Source organism: Coregonus clupeaformis, chromosome 24, assembly GCF_020615455.1.
Source record: "Coregonus clupeaformis isolate EN_2021a chromosome 24, ASM2061545v1, whole genome shotgun sequence".
Classification (NCBI taxonomy): domain Eukaryota; kingdom Metazoa; phylum Chordata; class Actinopteri; order Salmoniformes; family Salmonidae; genus Coregonus; species Coregonus clupeaformis.
This window is the reverse complement of record NC_059215.1, coordinates 3,730,999-3,752,178: the sequence shown is the minus strand read 5'-3', so window position 1 is coordinate 3,752,178 and position 21,180 is coordinate 3,730,999. Positions and strand designations below refer to the sequence as shown.

Sequence of the window (21,180 nt, the reverse complement as noted above, 5' to 3'; positions counted from 1 at the left end):
GTTTGCCCACTGATAAAGAAATGATCAGTCTATAATTTAATGGTAGGTTTATTTAAACAGTGAGAGACAGAATAACAACAAAAAAATCCAGAAAAACGCATGTCAAAAATGTTATAAATTGATTTGCATTTTAATGAGGAAATAAGTATTTGACCCCCTCTCAATCAGAAAGATTTCTGGCTCCCAGGTGTCTTTTATACAGGTAACGAGCTGAGATTAGGAGTACACTCTTAAAGGGAGTGCTCCTAATCTCAGTTTGTTACCTGTATAAAAGACACCTGTCCACAGAAGCAATCAATCAATCAGATTCCAAACTCTCCACCATGGCCAAGACCAAAGAGCTCTCCAAGGATGTCAGGGACAAGATTGTAGACCTACACAAGGCTGGAATGGGCTACAAGACCATCGCCAAGCAGCTTGGTGAGAAGGTGACAACAGTTGGTGCGATTATTCACAAATGGAAGAAACACAAAAGAACTGTAAATCTCCCTCGGCCTGGGGCTCCATGCAAGATCTTACCTCGTGGAGTTGCAATGATCATGAGAATGGTGAGGAATCAGCCCAGAACTACACGGGAGGATCTTGTTAATTGATCTCAAGGCAGCTGGGACCATAATCACCAAGAAAACAATTGGTAACACACTACGCCGTGAAGGACTGAAATCCTGCAGCGCCTGCAAGGTCCCCCTGCTCAAGAAAGCACATATACAGGGCCGTCTGAAGTTTGCCAATGAACATCTGAATGATTCAGAGGAGTACTGGGTGAAAGTGTTGTGGTCAGATGAGACCAAAATCGAGCTCATTGGCATCAACTCAACTCGCCGTGTTTGGAGGAGGAGGAATGCTGCCTTTGGCCCCAAGAACACCATCCCCACCGTCAAACATGGAGGTGGAAACATTAGGCTTTGGGGGTTTTTTTCTGCTAAGGGGACAGGACAACTTCACCGCATCAAAGGGACGATGGACGGGGCCATGTACCGTCAAATCTTGGGTAAGAACCTCCTTCCCTCAGCCAAGGCTTTGAAAATGGGTCGTGGATTCCAGCATGACAATGACCCAAAACACACGGCCAAGGCAACAAAGGAGTGGCTTAAGAAGAAGCACATTAAGGTCCTGGAGTGGCCTAGCCAGTCTCCAGACCTTAGTCCCATAGAAAATCTGTGGAGGGAGCTGAAGGTTTGAGTTGCCAAACGTCATCCTCGAAACCTTAATGACTTGGAGAAGATCTGCAAAGAGGAGTGGAACAAAATCCCTCCTGAGATGTGTGCAAACCTGGTGGCCAACTACAAGAAACGTTTGACCTCTGTGATTGCCAACAAGGGTTTTGCCACCAAGTACTAAGTCATGTTTTGCAGAGGGGTCAAATACTTATTTCCCTCATTAAAATGCAAATCAATTCATAACATTTTTGACATTAGTTTTTCTGGATTTTGTTGTTGTTATTCTGTCTCTCACTGTTCAAATAAACCTACCGTTAAAATTATAGACTGATCATGTCTTTGTCAGTGGGCAAACGTACAAAATCAGCAGGGGATCAAATACTTTCTTCCCTCACTGTAAGTATTCCCACCCCAGAGTCAATAATTTGTAGAAGCACCTTTGGCATCGATTACAGCTGTGAGTCTTTCTGGGTAAGTCTCTAAGAGCTTTCCACACCTGAATTGTGCAAATTTGCCCATTATTATTTTCAAAAATCTTCAAGCTCTGTCAAATTGGTTGTTGATCATTGCTAGACAACCATTTTCAGGTCTTGCCATAGATTTTCAAGTAGATTGAAGTCAAAACTGTAACTCTGTCGTCTTGGTAAGCAACTCCAGCGTAGATTTGACTTGTTAAGCAAATTTTGACTCCTGAACATATTTAGGCTTGCCTTAACAAAGGGGTTGAATACTTATTGACTCAAGACAGTTCAGCTTTTCATTATTTTTTTTCTCTAAAAACATAATTCCACTTTGACATTATGGGGTATTGTGTGTTGGCCAGTGACGAAAAAAATCTACATTTAATCCGTTTTAAATTCAGGCTGTAACACAACAAAATGTGGAATGTCAAGGATTTTCATGATATGGAAACATGGCAAGTGAATACAAAGGGGTGACTGACTCTTGGAGCTAAAACAAATATATGTGCTTCTGATCATTGTTAAAATGTCATTTAATAAAAAAAATACAATGAATACATCATCCATAGATCATAGCTGACTACGCCATGGTAGAGGCAAGGGAGGGAATCCAATTCATATCATTGATCAAAATGCAGAAGAGGATATAATTTATTTTATTTATTTTTAGTCATTTAGCAGACGCTCTTATCCAGAGCGATTTACAGGAGCAATTAGGGTTAAGTGCCTTGCTTAAGGGCACATCGGCAGATTTTATATAACAATGATGAATGAATCAGGAGGGTCATAGTAGCACTGACTTCACTTTTATTTTCGTCAGTGTTGTTCATAGCAACCTCCTTACCACACAAATGTGGGGTTTCAACAGGAGTTTTGCAATGCAAAATGTCAGCAAGGCTTGTAATTTCAAAAAGTTTAGTAATTTTGGAAAAAGGAACAACAGACTGTTTGGAAACCTAAATAAACTCATATTGGCTGTGTGCTTCCTCTTTCAAATACTAGTTGTGTTGTTCAGTTAATGATAGAATTAGGTTGGATTTCTGTAGAGACATCCACTCTCAGGATGAATGTGCAGTCCTGTCAACATTGTTATCAGTAAAGGAGAAGTTGAGAATTGGGTTTTGACACTTAAATTGACCAAGCACAAATTAATTAACTGTAAAGTAAAACAGTTTACACTCACAGGATGCAGCAGGATCTTTGGGGAGGTAACTTATTTTGAAAGGGTGGTGCAGAACACACACACACACACACACACGCACACACACACACACACACACACACACACACACACACACACACACACACACACACACACACACACACACACACACACACACACACACACACACACACACACACACACACACACACACACACACACACACACACACACACACACACACACACACACACACAGGAGTGCTAGCTGTTGAGCCAAATTGATACACTCAATGCAACCTCATTCTGCTTTTTATTCATGTGATGCCCACGTTGTGAAGTCAATTGTAAAACCATCCCCAACTCCCACCCCTATGAACCCATGGGCTACCCGTTACACAAATACTATGATACTATGAATTAGTCACCAGCAGTCCATAACACACAAAATACAAAACTAAACAGCTTTGTTTGGTGTGAAGTATCACATGATTGCATACAGTGGGAAAAAAAGTATTTAGTCAGCCACCAATTGTGCAAGTTCTCCCACTTAAAAAGATGAGAGAGGCCTGTAATTTTCATCATAGGTACACGTCAACTATGACAGACAAATTGAGAGAAAAAAATCCAGAAAATCACATTGTAGGATTTTTAATGAATTTATTTGCAAATTGCTAATTTGCAAATTGCTACTGTGTCACCCGGCGGGAGCTCTTGGCTGTTGTGGCTTCCGTCAAACACTTCAAGTACTACCTGGGTGGTCTGCCCTTTACTGTAAGGACTGACCACTCTGCTCTCCAGTGGCTCATGTCTTTCAGAGAGCCAGAGGGGCAGGTGGCACGCTGGTTGGAGGAGCTTCAGCCGTATAACTTCACGGTGGTGCACAGGGCAGGGGCACGCCACTCCAACGCCGACGCCATGTCCCGTCGGCCCTGTACTGCAGACGGCTGCCGCCACTGTGAACGGAGAGAGGGACGGGAGAGAGAGCTGTGTGCAGAGGAGGGGGTCTGTGCCACAGTGTGTCGGGCGAGCGGGCCTGTCTGCTGTGAGCTGCAGACTGTCGACGTGGCTGAATGGGGGCAGCAGCAGGGACGGGACACAGACCTACAGCCAGTGCTACAGTGGGTAGAGGCGCAGGTGAGGCCACCATGGGGAGAGGTGACAGCGCTCTCACTCGCGACCAAAGGGTTGTGGTCAAAGTTTGAGCGACTGCGGCTGGCTGATGGCGTGTTACAGCGGGCATGGAAGGAGTCAGCTACGGGGGAGGAGAGGTGGCAGGTGGTGGTCCCAAAAGCATTGCGGGAGGCTGTGCTCCAGAGTACTCATGGGGGGTGGGGACTGGACACTTTGGGGGTCACAAAAACACTGCGCCGCCTCCGTCAGGGCTTTTACTGGGGGGCAGCACAAGAGGGATGTGGAAGACTTTTGCCGCCGCTGTGACAACTGCACAGCGAGAAAGGGCCCCCCAGGCCGCTCTCATGCTCAGCTCCAACAGTTCCCAGTGGGGGCTCCCATGGAGAGGGTGGGAGTGGATGTAGTTGGGCCGTTCCCCACCACAGACAGTGGAAACCGCTGGGTGCTCACGGCCATGGACTATTTCACAAAATGGCCCGAGGCCTATGCTCTGCCTGACCAGGAGGCAGAGACCATCGTCGACGCCCTGACAGCGGGGATGTTCAGCAGGTTTGGAGCTGCAGAGTCCATCCACAGCGACCAAGGCAGAAACTTTGAGTCCCGTGTGTTCGCCACCATGTGTGAGAGGCTGGGTATGCACAAGACCCGCACTACTCCTCTCCATCCTCAAATTGATGGCCTTGTGGAGCGCTTCAACAAAACGCTTGGACAGCAGCTGGCCATCGTCTCTTCCAAACACCAGCGTGACTGGGACAAGCACCTGCCTATGGTCCTCATGGCATGCCGCTCCGCTGTCCAAGACTCCACCTCCTGCACGCCTACCCTCCTCATGCTGGGGAGAGAGATCCGTACCCCTGCGGAGATGGCGTTTGGTCGGCCCCTGGATAGCCCTCATGTTTCCCCGGGGCCGGAGTATGCCCGGAGACTCCAGGACTGCCTGGAGACAGCCCACACCTTCGCCAGAGAGCAGCTGCTGAATGCAGGTGTGAGGCAGAAGAGGAACTATGACGTGCACACCCGGGGAAGGCACTTTGTGGCTGGGGAGCTGGTCTGGGTCTACAGCCCGCTAAGGAAAAAAGGCAGATGCCCCAAGTTGGACAGTCACTGGGTGGGACCCTGCAGTGTCCTGGAGAGGGTAGGGGAGGTTGTTTACCGGGTGCAGCTTCCTCCCAGGGGGAGAAAGGTGACACTGCACCGGGACAGGTTAGCCCCATATAGAGGGGCCTCTTCTCCCAAAACCCCAGGAACCCCCACAATTCCCCTCTCTGGCAATGACATTCTCCAGGCACCCACCCCCAGGTGCCGCAGACAAGGCTCCAGACAGCCCACTCCCCCTGTGTCACCGCGTGGTTCCCCAGAGCCACGGACTGTATTACCCGTTCCCGCTTCCTTGTCCCCCCATGTCCTTGCCTTCATCCCCTGGTTCCCAGAGGGGCACTCTGCGGCCATCACAGCCACGCAGGCAAAGGAGACCTCCGGGTCGCTTCAGAGACTTTGTTTGTTCCCTCGGGGACGAGGGACTTTGTGGTGGGGGGGCTGTGTAGCGACCCGCACAGACAGCTGTGTGTTATGTGTTAGGCTAGTAGATGGTTGTGTTGTACCTACCAGTACCCAGTGTTTGCGGGGTCCGACATGTCAATCAACCTGCTATCTGCCAATCACGGGAATGCCTGGAATGTTCTGATGCCGGGCATCCTGGCGGTTGGCGGAGTGGCGTGGAGGGGGGTTGGGCAGGGGGATGGAGCATTGGAAGTTAAGACCAGGTTTAGCTTTTGTTCTCCCTCTTTTTTTACGTCTGGGCTTCACAAGAGAAGGTCACGATTGGTTTGTGGGTTATCTTTCATTTATTTGGCATGGGCTACGGCCAAACAGTAGCCTGTGTAAAGTTGGTTTAATAAACCGTCCATTCGTAAACTCAATCCTCTGTCTGGACAGTTGTTCTGTTATGATCTAGTCAGGTCATTACAATATTGAACCATACATAACTGCCTGTATGTTGTGTTTAAAGAGTGGCCAATCAGAGAGTGGCCAATCAGATTAGTTGGCCCTAAAAAGCAACTAATCCCTTTGAAAACAGCCAATGTGGCATCGATATGAATCAGAAACATTTATTCTGGTGTCAAAATTGACTACAAAGTGTAAAATAGGATAATTTGGGTTATAGTCAGTCTCATCTAAAACGGAGTTTGGAACATCAGTGCGTCACAATGAGTAAATGAAGGTTGGGTTTGGATTGCAATTATGTCAAATCATACCCCCATTTGCCAAGCTCCACGTGCAAATCGCCTCTCCACTTCCCTTCATTGAATGCTCCGTTGTTTCATCACCCCCAACTCGTTCAAAGGATAATGGGCCCTATATGGATTGACCATGCCTCCACAGTCAACGTTCTATAGTTTGCATGCCCTGCCAAAGAACCCTAGCTAGTATGCGGAATAGGTGCTTGGAGTTCGTTGGCCCCCAAGTCTGCACCAGTAACGCTAGTGGTGGTGAGTATAAGCAGAGCTACTGGAATATAATGACCTCTCTGGTATAACTTAGCTAACGATGTTAGATAAGGTTATTGCTGGCTATGTAGGTAGCTATCTTTTCATAAAGTGTGGCAGGCTAGCTAACGTTAGCTAGTGAGACAGGCTGCTAATGTTTTAGCTAACATTAGCATAGCTAGCTACCTAGCTCATTACAACTTAAGTCGTAGCTCATACAAGTTTATTGTGTATTGTCTAGATACTGCTGGTTATGTAATATGTATCAATATCATTTTATAATAGTAGCGAGGCACGCTAGCTAGCTACAGGCTAGCTAACATTAGCCTACAAGTCGGCTTTGCAAGTTAGTTCGTAGCTTATACAAGCGTATTCTGTATTGTCTAGGGCAAAACTAAATAACGGATGCAGCTATGGTGGTAGCTAACTCATGTCTGAGTCTGACTTATATAGTGAACTAGAAGCAACAAACCCGTAATGGCATCACCGGCCTGAATCTAATCCAATCTGGAGCTACAGTCAGTAAAGCATAAAATGAGCATTTCCACTAGTTACCACAGCCACAAAGTCAAAATTGGCTATATTATATAAATTGATAACTATCAAAAACAATGAGGACAATGTTCATCTCCCTTGGACTGCTTTTCACCCTCTCAAATGCAGGTGTGGTATGTTTTTGATCTATGAAACAAATTTAAATGTCTATAATATTGAATATATTTAAAATTGATACACACAAAGGCACATTGGTGTCAGAATTTGATCGAACATATCCTCATAAGCCTATCTTCACCTCCTGAGACCCAGCAACTAATTTTTGTCCTCTCTAATGGACATTTGTTTTTGGTCCGTATCTCTAAGGCCATACATGCCACTGTGATATGTCTGCCACTGTGTTAGGTCCTGCTGTACCTTTGAGAGGACATTCTGGGATTTTCAATGATATCACATGTGCGGGGTTGCCACCTTGATCATTTTTTCTTCTGGTTCTTCAAAATGTCTACCATTAGAATAACCATCACAATTAATTAGCATTTTTGTGAGATTGATATTCAAATAGTTTCTAATAGTTAAATATCTAAGGAATAGTTAGGAATAGTTTTCAGAGCAGTGTAATAATTTCCCCCACATTAAATAAGAGCTAAATAAGAGCTTGTTAACTGGTAGAGCACGGCGCTTGTAACGCCAAGGTAGTGGGTTCGATCCCCGGGACCACCCCATACACAAAAATGTATGCACGCATGACTGTAAGTCGCTTTGGATAAAAGCGTCTGCTAAATGGCATTTTTTTTTTTTTATGTCATCTGTAGTGGAAATACTCTAACTACAGTATGTTTTTTACCTATTGACCCATTTACTGTAATGTTACATATTTCATATTAACGTGGTGTAGCACAGTTCCGTGCCTCTCACCACTGGGTCAACGTACAGGTAGGTAGATCTATTTCTCCTTTACATTTCCAATGTCCTGCACTTATCTTTTTTTTCCTTCAAGATTTTTGACCACAATCAAATTGCTGCTCCAAATGTTGCAGTTTTAAAGCCATTTTCCTGTAATTCAAAACTTTTTTTTTCATGGCTTATGAAGTGTTCATATGCTATCTGGGGGGCCCGACCACCAGAGGGACCCCAAAGCTTGTAGGTTTAATAAATAAATACAAATATTGCTGATGATTCATAATGTGTGGTTAATCCTTCTTCAAACTGTTACTTTACTCCAGAATTCCAAGTGAGTCTTCTGAAAGAGTCAGAAGGAGTTGTAACAGGCAGGTTGGCAGACTCTACTTTTGAGTCGGCCTCCATGTGTTTTGGCAACACAGAGTGTGACTTTGGAGTACAGCCCTGACACCAACGAGAGCATTGAGTGTTTGATTTGGCCTTTTGTTTTGTAATCAATATGACTACGGGAGGAATCTTTGTCACAAGTATAGAGAGGAGTAGGCAGTCGCAGGTTTAGAATGACTGAATTTATTAAAGCACCATCGCTTAAAGCGGGACGAAACCCACAGTGCAAAATATAAAGTACTCAGGAAATAGTAGGCGCGATTCCTATCAGGAAAACAAGCAACATATACAATGACCAACAAAGACAAATGACAGAGGGAGTATATATACAGTGATAGAGTGGGGATTCAAGGGTTGATGAGTGAAGGGTGTTTGCCAGCAGCAGGTTAGGCAGCAGTTGAACGCCAGCGATGCCGAACGCCTGAGCTGGACAGGAGGGGGAGCCAAAGCTAAGGCTGGTGTGACAGTCTTGCATAACGTTCCATTCAATTTCTAGAACTATTAACTCTGTAGATGTTATTCTGACTAGACAATTGTTAACCATGGTCAATTGAAATATACTAAACCAGTGATGTAATTGTTTTTATTGTGGTCATTAGTAATATTTATAGTACTGGGCTATGAACGTCTCATTCCACAGAAACTTTGGCCAATATATTCAATGTGCCCCCATGTCGGCTCAGAAGGAACGTCATCTCAACCGTTGAGAATATGGCCAGTTCACTGTCAGCAGAAAACTGGGCTACTGTACTGACAAATCTCACCACTGGGTCAACATACTGGTAGCTTGAGCTACTGTATTTTTCTTTTACATATATTTTTGACAATTGACCACAATCAAATTGCTGTTCTATTTATTTCCTGGCTTCAGTATGTGGTAGGAGCAGAGAAGAGCAACATTCAGGAGGACTCTACAAGGCAAGGTATTTGATGACCGTAGTACCCATTGTCTTTCTATGTCCTACTAACCTCTAATGACGTCTATATATACCACCATCACACACAGGTTTCTGACTCTTTTAAGTAAACAAAACCTGATACATATTTTTTGTATGTTCTTTATTTCAGTCAAGGACCACAATCAAATAGATGATGGCCTGCCAGCACGTAGTGAAGCCATGGTGTTCATCACTGTCATACTGTCTGTGTCCATGTTCACTTTGCTTGTATTCCGCATTGTCACTTTTGCCCTTTACATAAAAAAAACATGTAATGATAAACTATACATAAAAATACATGTATATGGATAAATGTATACAATTATAATTTATATGCAAACAAGCATCAGTACTGCACATTGTTGAATTAGTTATTTTCTATTAGGAATCTGTTTCCAGCACTTTCTAGTACATTTAAAACTTTGAATTTGAGTGTTTTTATGTAGTTTCAACTGCTGTCTATCATTTGCTTATTTGGATTATGACTGAATTAAAATGATTTAAAAAGTGTATTGTATTTAAAAAATATATATAATCATACTAAGAATCCCACTTAAACATTGTGAATTTGATTGTTATAAACTGATTATTATAACACCCTTTTAACACCATTCACATGTTAAATATGACATGTTATTTGTTTTACTGCGCTGCTTAGTCTTTACAAATTATACACTGCTCAAAAAAATTAAGGGAACACTAAAATAACACATCCTAGATCTGAATGAATGAAATAATCTTATTAAATACTTTTTTCTTTACATAGTTGAATGTGCTGACAACAAAATCACACAAAAATTATCAATGGAAATCAAATTTATCAACCCATGTAGGTCTGGATTTGGAGTCACCCTCAAAATTAAAGTGGAAAACCACACTACAGGCTAATCCAACTTAGATGTAATGTACTTAAAACAAGTCAAAATGAGGCTCAGTAGTGTCTGTGGCCTCCACGTGCCTGTATGACCTCCCTACAACGCCTGGGCATGCTCCTGATGAGGTGGCGGATGGTCTCCTGAGGGATCTCCTCCCAGACCTGGACTAAAGCATCCGCCAACTCCTGGACAGTCTGTGGTGCAACGTGGCGTTGGTGGATGGAGCGAGACATGATGTCCCAGATGTGCTCAATTGGATTCAGGTCTGGGGAACGGGCGGGCCAGTCCATAGCATCAATGCCTTCCTCTTGCAGGAACTGCTGACACACTCCAGCCACATGAGGTCTAGCATTGTCTTGCATTAGGAGGAACCCAGGGCCAACCGCACCAGCACAAGGGGTCTGAGGATTTCATCTCGGTACCTAATGGCAGTCAGGCTACCTCTGGCGAGCACATGGAGGGCTGTGCGGCCCCCCAAAGAAATGCCACCCCACACCATGACTGACCCACCGCCAAACCGGTCATGCTGGAGGATGTTGCAGGCAGCAGAACGTTCTCCACGGCGTCTCCAGACTCTGTCACGTCTGTCACATGTGCTCAGTGTGAACCTGCTTTCATCTGTGAAGAGCACAGGGCGCCAGTGGCAAATTTGCCAATCTTGGTGTTCTCTGGCAAATGCCAAACGTCCTGCATGGTGTTGGGCTGTAAGCACAACCCCCACCTGTGGACGTCGGGCCCTCATACCACCCTCATGGAGTCTGTTTCTGACCGTTTGAGCAGACACATGCACATTTGTGGCCTGCTGGAGGTCATTTTGCAGGGCTCTGGCAGTGCTCCTCCTGCTCCTCCTTGCACAAAGGCGGAGGTAACAGTACTGCTACTGGGTTGTTGCCCTCCTACGGCCTCCTCCATGTCTCCTGATGTACTGGCCTGTCTCCTGGTAGCGCCTCCATGCTCTGGACACTACGCTGACAGACACAGCAAACCTTCTTGCCACAGCTCGCATTGATGTGCCATCCTGAATGAGCTGCACTACCTGAGCCACTTGTGTGGGTTGTAGACTCCGTCTCATGCTACCACTAGAGTGAAAGCACTGCCAGCATTCAAAAGTGACCAAAACATCAGCCAGGAAGCATAGGAACTGAGAAGTGGTCTGTGGTCACCACCTGCAAAACCAGTCCTTTATTGGGGGTGTCTTGCTAATTGCCTATAATTTCCACCTGTTGTCTATTCCATTTGCACAACAGCATGTGGAATCTATTGTCAATCAGTGTTGCTTCCTAAGTGGACAGTTTGATTTCACAGAAGTGTGATTGACTTGGAGTTACATTGTGTTGTTTAAGTGTTCCCTTTATTTTTTTGAGCAGTGTATATGATATCTATGTGGAAGCTAAATTAAACAACATTCAAAAGTTACAATTCATGATTATTAATAGTAACAAACATCATTAGTCAGCCTACATTAAAGGGATACTTCCCGATTTTGGCAATGAGGCCCTTTGTCTACTTCCCCAGAGTCAGATGAACTAGTGGATACAATTTTTATGTCTCTGTAGATAGGTTTCCATCCAATTGGTGACAGATTTTCATGCAAATATTCTAAAATCTGCATAAAAACAATATGCAGATTTTCCCACCAGAGATGTGTTCACATCAAATTGACTTGTTGCGGATAAAAGGCTGTGCGTGATGACATAGTGCACATAAAAATAACTTTTGCGGGTTAAATTCCTATGTACCGGATAAAAAATAGAATTTTCAACTCTACTGATGGATTTGTCACAAAAAAAATTGCGTTATATAGCGAATGTGCCCACTCTTGTATTGGCAGGTGCGCCATAGCCAACAGCTCGCAGATACAGTGTGGGTATAGCCTACATTATGAGATTATTATGGACAAAAGAGCAAGATTATTTTTATTTGTCCAATGGTAGCCAAGCGTCGTTCATCATGTCACCAGGATAAAACCGTTGATATTTATTGGAAAGGAGCATCAAGCTCATCACTTCATTTTCACCACCTTGTGAAGTTCATCATTTATTTCAGCGGTAGCCTAATAAACTGCATGCTTTCCCGAGTCGTAGTGGAAGGACCACACAACACGTCATCGCGTGACTAAGTTTACTTCAATATGATAGTTATTATATCAATATTTGCGCATAAAAGCGTTTCAGCCGCCATTTCTCACATAATTAATTTTACCGACACAAAAAGATCCCACCTTGCGTAGCGTATTTAGTTTGTCAACATTTGGAAAGTTTACCGACATATTTGTTGTTTCTATCAGGCCTGTTAGCGCAATGACTGGAAGTCTATGGGTATCTGCTAGCATGCAGTCATTGCGCTAACACTAGTTAGCATTGGCTCACGAAACTACCTCTAACTTCCTTCATACTGGACACAGAGACATAAAAATGCTATCCACAAGTTAATCTGACTCTAGGGAAGTAGATAAATTTAACTTCATTGAATTATAAAACTTAAAAAATAAAAAATATAGTTAATAAATTATTATCTGTCATATCTGAGCCCTTGTTCCACTCTACCACCTTGCAAAGTGCACTGAGCAGGCGTACGCACACAGTCAAAGGGGTCAGAGTATAGAGCGAGACCAGGTGGAGACCAGACTACAGCAGGACATGCTATCTAGTCCTTTCTCCACACGGTCAGGGTCAGCAGACCATAATGATCAGCCCTTTCAATCTCATCTTGGAGCTCAAACAAATCATAATAACCCACTGGCACATTGTTCACAGTCATCACCTCATCCCCTACTTGCAGACACCCATGGGCTGGTGAGTTGTTCACTATAGATTCTAAATCCAACGCAGGTGTCTGTATCTGACTTATACAGAGTCACCTCCAGATGCTCGAACTGATCGCTGCCCATACTTACATCCACAGAGTCAAGACCCAAGGGCTCAGGGTAGTGTGGGTCAAGCAGGATGCTCTCCTGAGGTTGGAGCTGGGCTAGGGGCTGTGCAGGGGGGCAAGCAGGGGTTTAGAAGATATCTTCTCCACCTCTTCCTGACAGATTTGCTCCAGTCTCTCCTTCAGCTCAGACACTCTCTTCGTCACATCCTCGAACCAGATATGTTTTTTTATTTTTGTTATTTGTTATTTTCTGGGGGTAGATCAGCTTAATATTGCAGATAGATTGTAACTTCCATCAATGTAATTGTCTGCATCACTTCCAATCCCCCATGTTTTTTATATATATATATATATATATATACAGTGGGGAGAACAAGTATTTGATACACTGCCGATTTTGCAGGTTTTCCTACTTACAAAGCATGTAGAGCGCTGTAATTTTTATCATAGGTACACTTCAGCTGTGAGAGACGGAATCTAAAACAAAAATCCAGAATACCACATTGTATGATTTTTAAGTAATTAATTTGCATTTTATTGCATGACATAAGTATTTGATCACCTACCAACCAGTAAGAATTCCGGCTCTCAAAGACCTGTTAGTTTTTCTTTAAGAAGCCCTCCTGTTCTCCACTCATTATCTGTATTAACTACACCTGTTTGAACTCGTTACCTGTATAAAAGACACCTGTCCACACACTCAATCAAACAGACTCCAACCTCTCCACAATGGCCAAGACCAGAGAGCTGTGTAAGGACATCAGGGATACAATTGTAGACCTGTACAAGGCTGGGATGGGCTACAGGACAATAGGCAAGCAGCTTGGTGAGAAGGCAACAACTGTTGGCGCAATTATTAGGAAATGGAAGAAGTTCAAGATGACGGTCAATCACCCTCGGTCTGGGGCTCCATGCAAGATCTCACCTCGTGGGGCATCAATGATCATGAGGAAGGTGAGGGATCAGCCCAGAACTACACGGCAGGACCTGGTCAATGACCTGAAGAGAGCTGGGACCACAGTCTCAAAGAAAACCATTAGTAACACACTACGCCGTCATGGATTAAAATCCTGCAGCGCACGCAAGGTCCCCCTGCTCAAGCCAGCGCATGTCCAGGCCCGTCTGAAGATTGCCAATGACCATCTGGATGATCCAGAGGAGGAATGGGAAAAGGTCATGTGGTCTGATGAGACAAAAATAGAGGTTTTTGGTCTAAACTCCACTCGCCGTGTTTGGAGGAAGAAGAAGGATGAGTACAACCCCAAGAACACCATCCCAACCGTGAAGCATGGAGGTGGAAACATCATTCTTTGGGGATGCTTTTCTGCAAAGGGGACAGGACGACTGCACCGTATTGAGGGGAGGATGGATGGGGCCATGTATCGCGAAATCTTGGCCAACAACCGCCTTCCCTCAGTAAGAGCATTGAAGACGGGTCGTGGCTGGGTCTTCCAGCATGACAACGACCCGAAACACACAGCCAGGGCAACTAAGGAGTGGCTCCGTAAGAAGCATCTCAAGGTCCTGGAGTGGCCTAGCCAGTCTCCAGACCTGAACCCAATAGAAAATCTTTGGAGGGAGCTGAAAGTCCGTATTGCCCAGCGACAGCCCCGAAACCTGAAGGATCTGGAGAAGGTCTGTATGGAGGAGTGGGCCAAAATCCCTGCTGCAGTGTATGCAAACCTGGTCAAGACCTACAGGAAACGTATGATATCTGTAATTGCAAACAAAGGTTTCTGTACCAAATATTAAGTTCTGCTTTTCTGTATGTATCAAATACTTTTGTCATGCAATAAAATGCAAATTAATTACTTAAAAATCATACAATGTGATTTTCTGGATTTTTTGTTTTTAGATTCCGTCTCTCATAGTTGAAGTGTACCTATGATAAAAATTACAGACCTCTACATGCTTTGTAAGTAGGAAAACCTGCAAAATCGGCAGTGTATCAAATACTTGTTCTCCCCACTGTATATATATATATACAGTATATATACATATATACACACATACACACACACATACATACACACATACATACATACATACATACATACATACATACATATCCTTTAAAAAATATATATTCCCCTTCATTACTTTCCAACCCTGCCACCCTTTCCCTACTTGGAGTAAACTAGTGAACAACAATGCTTAGGCCTCTACTTCCAGCTTATACTTACTATCTACATTTTATGGACACAGTCAATTTTACAATAATTATATTTTGTTTGTTTTTTCTCTTGAACTTCTTCTACTCTCAACCTCTCCGATCATTTTCATGATGTCCATCCGGTTTGCTTCTATATGCCATATGTCACGGATGTGTCACGGTTTCGGCCGAGGCTGCCTCTCCTCCTTGTTCGGGCAGGCTTCGGCGCTCGTCGTCTCCGGAATTCTAGCTGCCACCGATAGATGTTTCATGTTCGTTTGCTTTTGTCTGTTTGTGTCACACCTGTTTCTGTTTTACGTAATTAGTGTCCTATAAGTTTCTCGTTGTGTTTGTCATGTGTTGTGTATGATTGTTTTTCGTCAGTGTTGTGTTTGCTCGGTTGAGCATAGTTTCTCCACTGCGCTGGAGCACAGTTGCACTTGTTCGTGCACCACTTCGTTTGTCGCACCTGTTTGTGCGCATTTGCCTTTTCGCTTTGTGCGTAGTTTAGCTGTTTGGGCTTAGTTGTCCTGTTGCCTGTGTTGGGCCAGAAATACAGCATTTGGAACTTACAGTCGGCGTCCTGCATTTGATTTCCTACACTACACCTACACACGCCCTGACAGAATCATACACCACTCATGGAATCAGCAGGAGCCGAAGCAGCCCAGACAAGACTGGAAGCCCAGGTTCGGGACCAGCAAGAGCAACTCCTGCAGATGGGGAACGCCCTGCAGGAGGTGATTACCACACTCCGAGGCTGGGGTTCGCCTCCACCACCGCCCGCCCTGCCAGCACCATCGGCCAGCCCGCCCATTCCAGCGCCGGAACCTCGAGGAGTCCGACTATCTCTCCCGAGGGCTTACGACGGGACAGCGGCTGGGTGTCAAGGATTCCTGCTCCAGGTAGAGCTATACCTGGCCACCGTGCACCCGGCACCTTCAGGGCATGAGAGCGTGTCCGCCCTGATCTCCTGCCTGGCCGGAAAAGCGTTGGAGTGGGCCAACGCGGAGTGGAGGAAGATCGACGCCACGACCATCACGTACCCCGAGTTCTCCCGCCGCTTCAGGGCGGTGTTTGACCATCCCCCGGAGGGGAGAGCGGCGGGGGAGCGTCTGGTCTTCCTCCGACAGGGGAGGAGAAGTGCCCAGGAATTCGCGCTCGAATTCCGTACTCTGGCGGCAGATGCAGGGTGGAATGATCGGGCCCTCATCGATCTATACCGATGCAGCCTACGTGAGGACGTCCGTCGGGAGCTGGCGTGCAGGGACACCAGTCTCACTTTCGACCAGCTGGTGGATATGTCCATCAGGCTGGATAACCTGCTGGCTACCCGCGGGACGTCTTGCGGAGGGTCCGTCCATTCCACCCTCCAGCGCCTCCGAGCCTTGTCCCATGGAGCTCGGGGCGCTGGCGCTAGAGAGAGGAGGGGTCGGCAGGCTAGGGGGTCCATCCACTGCACCAACTGTGGTCGGGGGAGGACACACCGCGGCTAGGTGCTGGGGATGGCCTCCTAGGGAAGATGACGACAGGCCCCGCACTGGGGGATTCCTTCCAGGTGAGTAGGCGCCCCACTCACCCAGAGCTCTCTGTTGCCCATTTCTGTATGCCTGTATGTTTTCCACAGGTAGCACCTCATGCCCAGCATAAGGCGCTGGTAGATTCAGGCGCAGCTGGGAATTTTATTGATAAAAAGTTTTGTTTAGCGTTAGGGATTCCCCTCATTCCTGTTGATGTTCCTTTTCCCGTTCACGCCCTAGATAGTCGTCCGTTGGGTACGGGCTTGATCAGGGAGGTCACGGCGCCACTTAGGATGTGTGCGCAGGGGGGATCATCAGGAGATGATTCAGCTGTTCCTGATTGACTCTCCTGCGTATCCGGTGGTGCTGGGCATGCCCTGGTTGAGTACCCATAACCCAGTGATTTCGTGGCAGGAGAGGGCTCTGATGGAGTGGTCTGCTCAGTGTGTGGGTAGATGTTTGGGCGTTTCCGTAGGGGCTACCTCGGTGGAGAGTCCAAACCAGGTGCCCGCATTGCACATTCCACCTGAGTATGGGGATTTGGCTATCGCGTTTAGTAAGGCGAGGGCGACGCGGTTGCCACCCCATAGGCAGGGGGATTGTGCGATAAACCTTCAGGCAGGAGCTGCGCTCCCACGGAGTCATGTGTATCCTCTGTCTCAGGAGGAGAAGAAAGCTATGGAGATTTACATAGACGAATCGCTGAGACAAGGCTACATACGGCCGTCCACTTCCCCCGCGTCCTCGAGTTTTTTTTTCGTGAAGAAGAAGGATGGTGGTTTGCGTCCGTGCATCGATTACCGTGGTCTCAATCAGATTACGGTGAAGTATAGTTATCCACTCCCGCTGATTGCGACCATGACTGAGTCGTTGCATGGGGCGCGTTTCTTCACGAAATTAGATCTCAGGAGCGCTGCACAACTTGGTGCGCATCAAGAAGGATGATGAATGGAAAACAGCCTTTAGTACCACCTCGGGCCATTACGAGTATCTAGTCATGCCATACGGGTTGATGAATGCTCCGTCGGTTTTCCAATCATTTGTGGATGAGATCTTCAGGGACATGCAGGGACAGGGAGTCGTTGTGTACATAGATGACATTCTCGTGTACTCACCTACCCGTGTCGAGCATGTGGCCCTGGTGCGCAGAGTGTTGCGGAGGCTGGTGGAGCATGACCTGTATGTGAAGGCAGAGAAGTGTCTGTTTTTCCAGGAGTCGATCTCCTTTTTTGGGGTATCAGTTGTCAGCGTCAGGGGTGAAGATGGAGGTAGACCGAAGCGTCGGCCGTGCGTAATTGGCAAACACCAACCACTGTGAAAGAGGTGCAGCAGTTTTTTGGGGTTTGCGAATTACTACCGGAGGTTTATCCGGGGTTTTGGGCAAGTGGCAGCTCCCATCACGTCTCTCTTGAAGGGGGGTCCGGTGCGTCTGCAGTGGTCAGTCGAGGCGGACAGGGCGTTTAGGAGGCTGAAGGACCTGTTTACCTCGGCTCGGTGCTGGCGCATCCGGATCCCTCTTTACCATTTCAGGTAGAGGTGGACGCGTCTGAGGCCGGTATTGGCGCCGTGCTTTCACAACGGTCAGGCGCGCCACCTAAACTCCGCCCCCTGTGCCTTCTATTCCAAGAAGCTCAGCCCGAGCGGAGCGAAATTATGACATAGGGGACAGGGAGCTGTTAGCTGTGGTACAGGCCCTTAAGGTGTGGAGGCACTGGCTTGAGGGGGCTCAACACCCTTTCCTCATTTTGACGGACCACCGTAACCTGGAGTACATCCGGGCAGCGAGGAGGCTGAACCCTCGGCAGGCTAGATGGAGTATGTTTTTGACCCGTTTCTCTTTTAAGATCACCTACATCCCTGGGTCACAAACGGGAAGGCAGATGCGCTGTCTCGGCTGTATGACGGGGAGGAGAGGTTCGTGGAGCCCACTCCCATACTGCCGGAGTCGTGTCTAGTGGCACCGGTGGTGTGGGAGCTCGATTCTGAGCTCGAGCGGGCATTACGCACCCGACCCTAGTCCACCACAATGCCCGGAGGGTCGGAAGTATGTTCCGCTCGAGTGTCGGGATCGATTGATCTATTGGGCTCACACGTCACCCTCCTCTGGACACCCGGGTATCGGCCGGACAGTGCACTGTCTTAGTGCCAAATATTGGTGGCCCACGTTGGCCAGGGATGTGAGGGTTTATGTTTCCTCCTGCTCGGTGTGCGCCCAGTGTAAGGCGCCTGGACATCTGCCTAGGGGTAAGTTACTGCCCCTGCCCGTTCCACAACGACCATGGTCCCACCTCTCGGTGGATTTTATAACTGACCTTCCCCTTTCCCAAGGGAATACTACCATCCTGGTCGTTGTGGACCGGTTCTCTAAGGCCTGTCGTTTGCTCCCCATGCCGGGTCTTCCTACGGCCCTGCAAACTGCCGAGGCACTGTTTACCCATGTGTTCCGGCACTATGGGGTGCCCGAGGACATTGTGGCTGATCGGGGTCCCCAATTCACCTCCAGGGTCTGGAGAGCGTTTATGGAGCGGTTGGGGGTCTCGGTGAGCCTCACCTCGGGCTACCACCCGGAGAGCAATGGGCAGGTGGAACGCGTAAACCAGGATGTGGGTAGGTTTCTCAGAACATACTGCCGGGACCGGCCGGAGGAGTGGTCAAGGTACGTTCCCTGGGCCGAGATGGCCCAGAATTCCCTACGCCACTCCTCCACGAACCTAACCCCATTTCAATGTGTGTTAGGTTACCAGCCGGTTCTGGCACCCTGGCAGCAGAGCCAGATCGAGGCTCCTGCGGTGGATGAGTGGGCGCGGCGCTCGGAGGAGACTTGGAACGCTGCACACGTCCACCTGCAGCGGGCCCTCCGACGTCAGAAGGCGGCGCTGATCTCCACCGCAGTGAGGCACCGGTGTACGCACCTGGTGATCGAGTCTGGCTCTCTACCAGAAACCTGCCCCTCCGCCTGCCCTGTCGGAAACTGGGTCGGCGGTTTGTAGGGCCATTTAAAGTCCTGAGGAGGTTGAACGAGGTTTGTTATAGATTACAGCTTCCTGTGGAGTATAAGTGTATTAACCCCTCGTTCCATGTGTCCCTTCTCAGGCCGGTGGTAGCGGGCCCACTCCAAGAAGATGAGATCTTGGAGACTCCTCCGCCCCCGTTGGACATCGAGGGGGCACCGGCGTACTCCGTGAGATCCATCTTGGATTCGAGACGCCGGATGGGGGTCTCCAGTATCTAGTGGAGTGGGAGGGGTACGGTCCGGAGGAGCGGTGCTGGGTGCCGAGGAGAGACGTGTTGGACCCGTCGCTCCTGACGGAGTTCCATCGGAGGCATCCGACGCGCCCTGCGCCGCGTCCCCCTGGCCGTCCCCGAGGCCGGAGTCGGCGCGCGTCTGGAGCCGCGCGTCAAGGGGGGGTACTGTCACGGTTTCGGCCGAGGCTGCCTCTCCTCCTTGTTCGGGCAGGCTTCGGCGCTCGTCGTCTCCGGAATTCTAGCTGCCACCGATAGATGTTTCATGTTCGTTTGCTTTTGTCTGTTTGTGTCACACCTGTTTCTGTTTTACGTAATTAGTGTCCTATAAGTTTCTCGTTGTGTTTGTCATGTGTTGTGTATGATTGTTTTTCGTCAGTGTTGTGTTTGCTCGGTTGAGCATAGTTTCTCCACTGCGCTGGAGCACAGTTGCACTTGTTCGTGCACCACTTCGTTTGTCGCACCTGTTTGTGCGCATTTGCCTTTTCGCCTTGTGCGTAGTTTAGCTGTTTGGGCTTAGTTGTCCTGTTGCCTGTGTTGGGCCAGAAATACAGCATTTGGAACTTACAGTCGGCGTCCTGCATTTGATTTCCTACACTACACCTACACACGCCCTGACAGGATGCTGCCGAGGCTGCTCCTCCTCCTTGCTCGGGCAGGCTTCGGCGTTCGTCGTCCCCGGAGTACTAGCTACTGCCGATCGATGTTTCGGTGTTTGTCTTGTGTTGTCTAGTTTGTACACCTGTTTCTTATTTTGTATTGATTATGTAACATATAAGTTCCCTTGTTTTATGTTTGCCTTTGTGTGTTATTGTCCTTTTGTCCTGTCGTATGTTCGGCATTGCTAGCTCGTTATTTACGCACTCCGCGTGTTACTCCTCTAGTGTTGGAGACTTTTGTTTTGTGCGTATTACTGGAAGTAAAGTAGTCATTCCTGAACCTCTGTGTCCTGCGCCTGACTTCACTGCCACATACACATCACCCCAGTCTGACACCATATCTTTCTAACTGTGCTCTTTCACAAAATCTCCCAACCTACAACCTATATACTTATTATGGACACAGTATGGTTACGTTATTAGTTATCTTGTTATAATTTGTTGTTAGTTGTTATTAGTCCCATCCTTCAATTCCATTCAACACCTCCCATCTATCTCTTAACACCATCCATATAGGATTTCTATTTGCCATATATATTTCAACTGTACTGTGATGTCTTACAAAAGTTCTGAACCTTTCTATTCTCATTGTTTCTACAGATTGTGAATTGAAAATATATTTTTTTGCTAAAAGTATTATTATATTATTGATCGATTGACTATGACTTTTCAGATCACCCAGTAATGCTATCTGCAAGGTTAGCTCCAGGTAAATATTGCAATCCTTTAGCC

At 47.1% G+C, this 21,180-nt stretch overlaps 1 protein-coding gene across 1 annotated transcript; it reads left to right on the top strand.

The window, feature by feature from the left end:
- The first annotated feature begins 7,013 nt into the window (after positions 1–7,013).
- LOC121537719 (uroplakin-2) lies at positions 7,014–12,974 on the top strand. The gene is given in 7 exon segments (XM_041845324.2): positions 7,014–7,065; positions 8,124–8,181; positions 8,183–8,262; positions 8,828–8,971; positions 9,054–9,110; positions 9,256–9,353; positions 12,855–12,974. Coding segments are annotated over 7 exon segments (609 nt in total).
- The last annotated feature ends 8,206 nt before the right edge of the window (positions 12,975–21,180 follow it).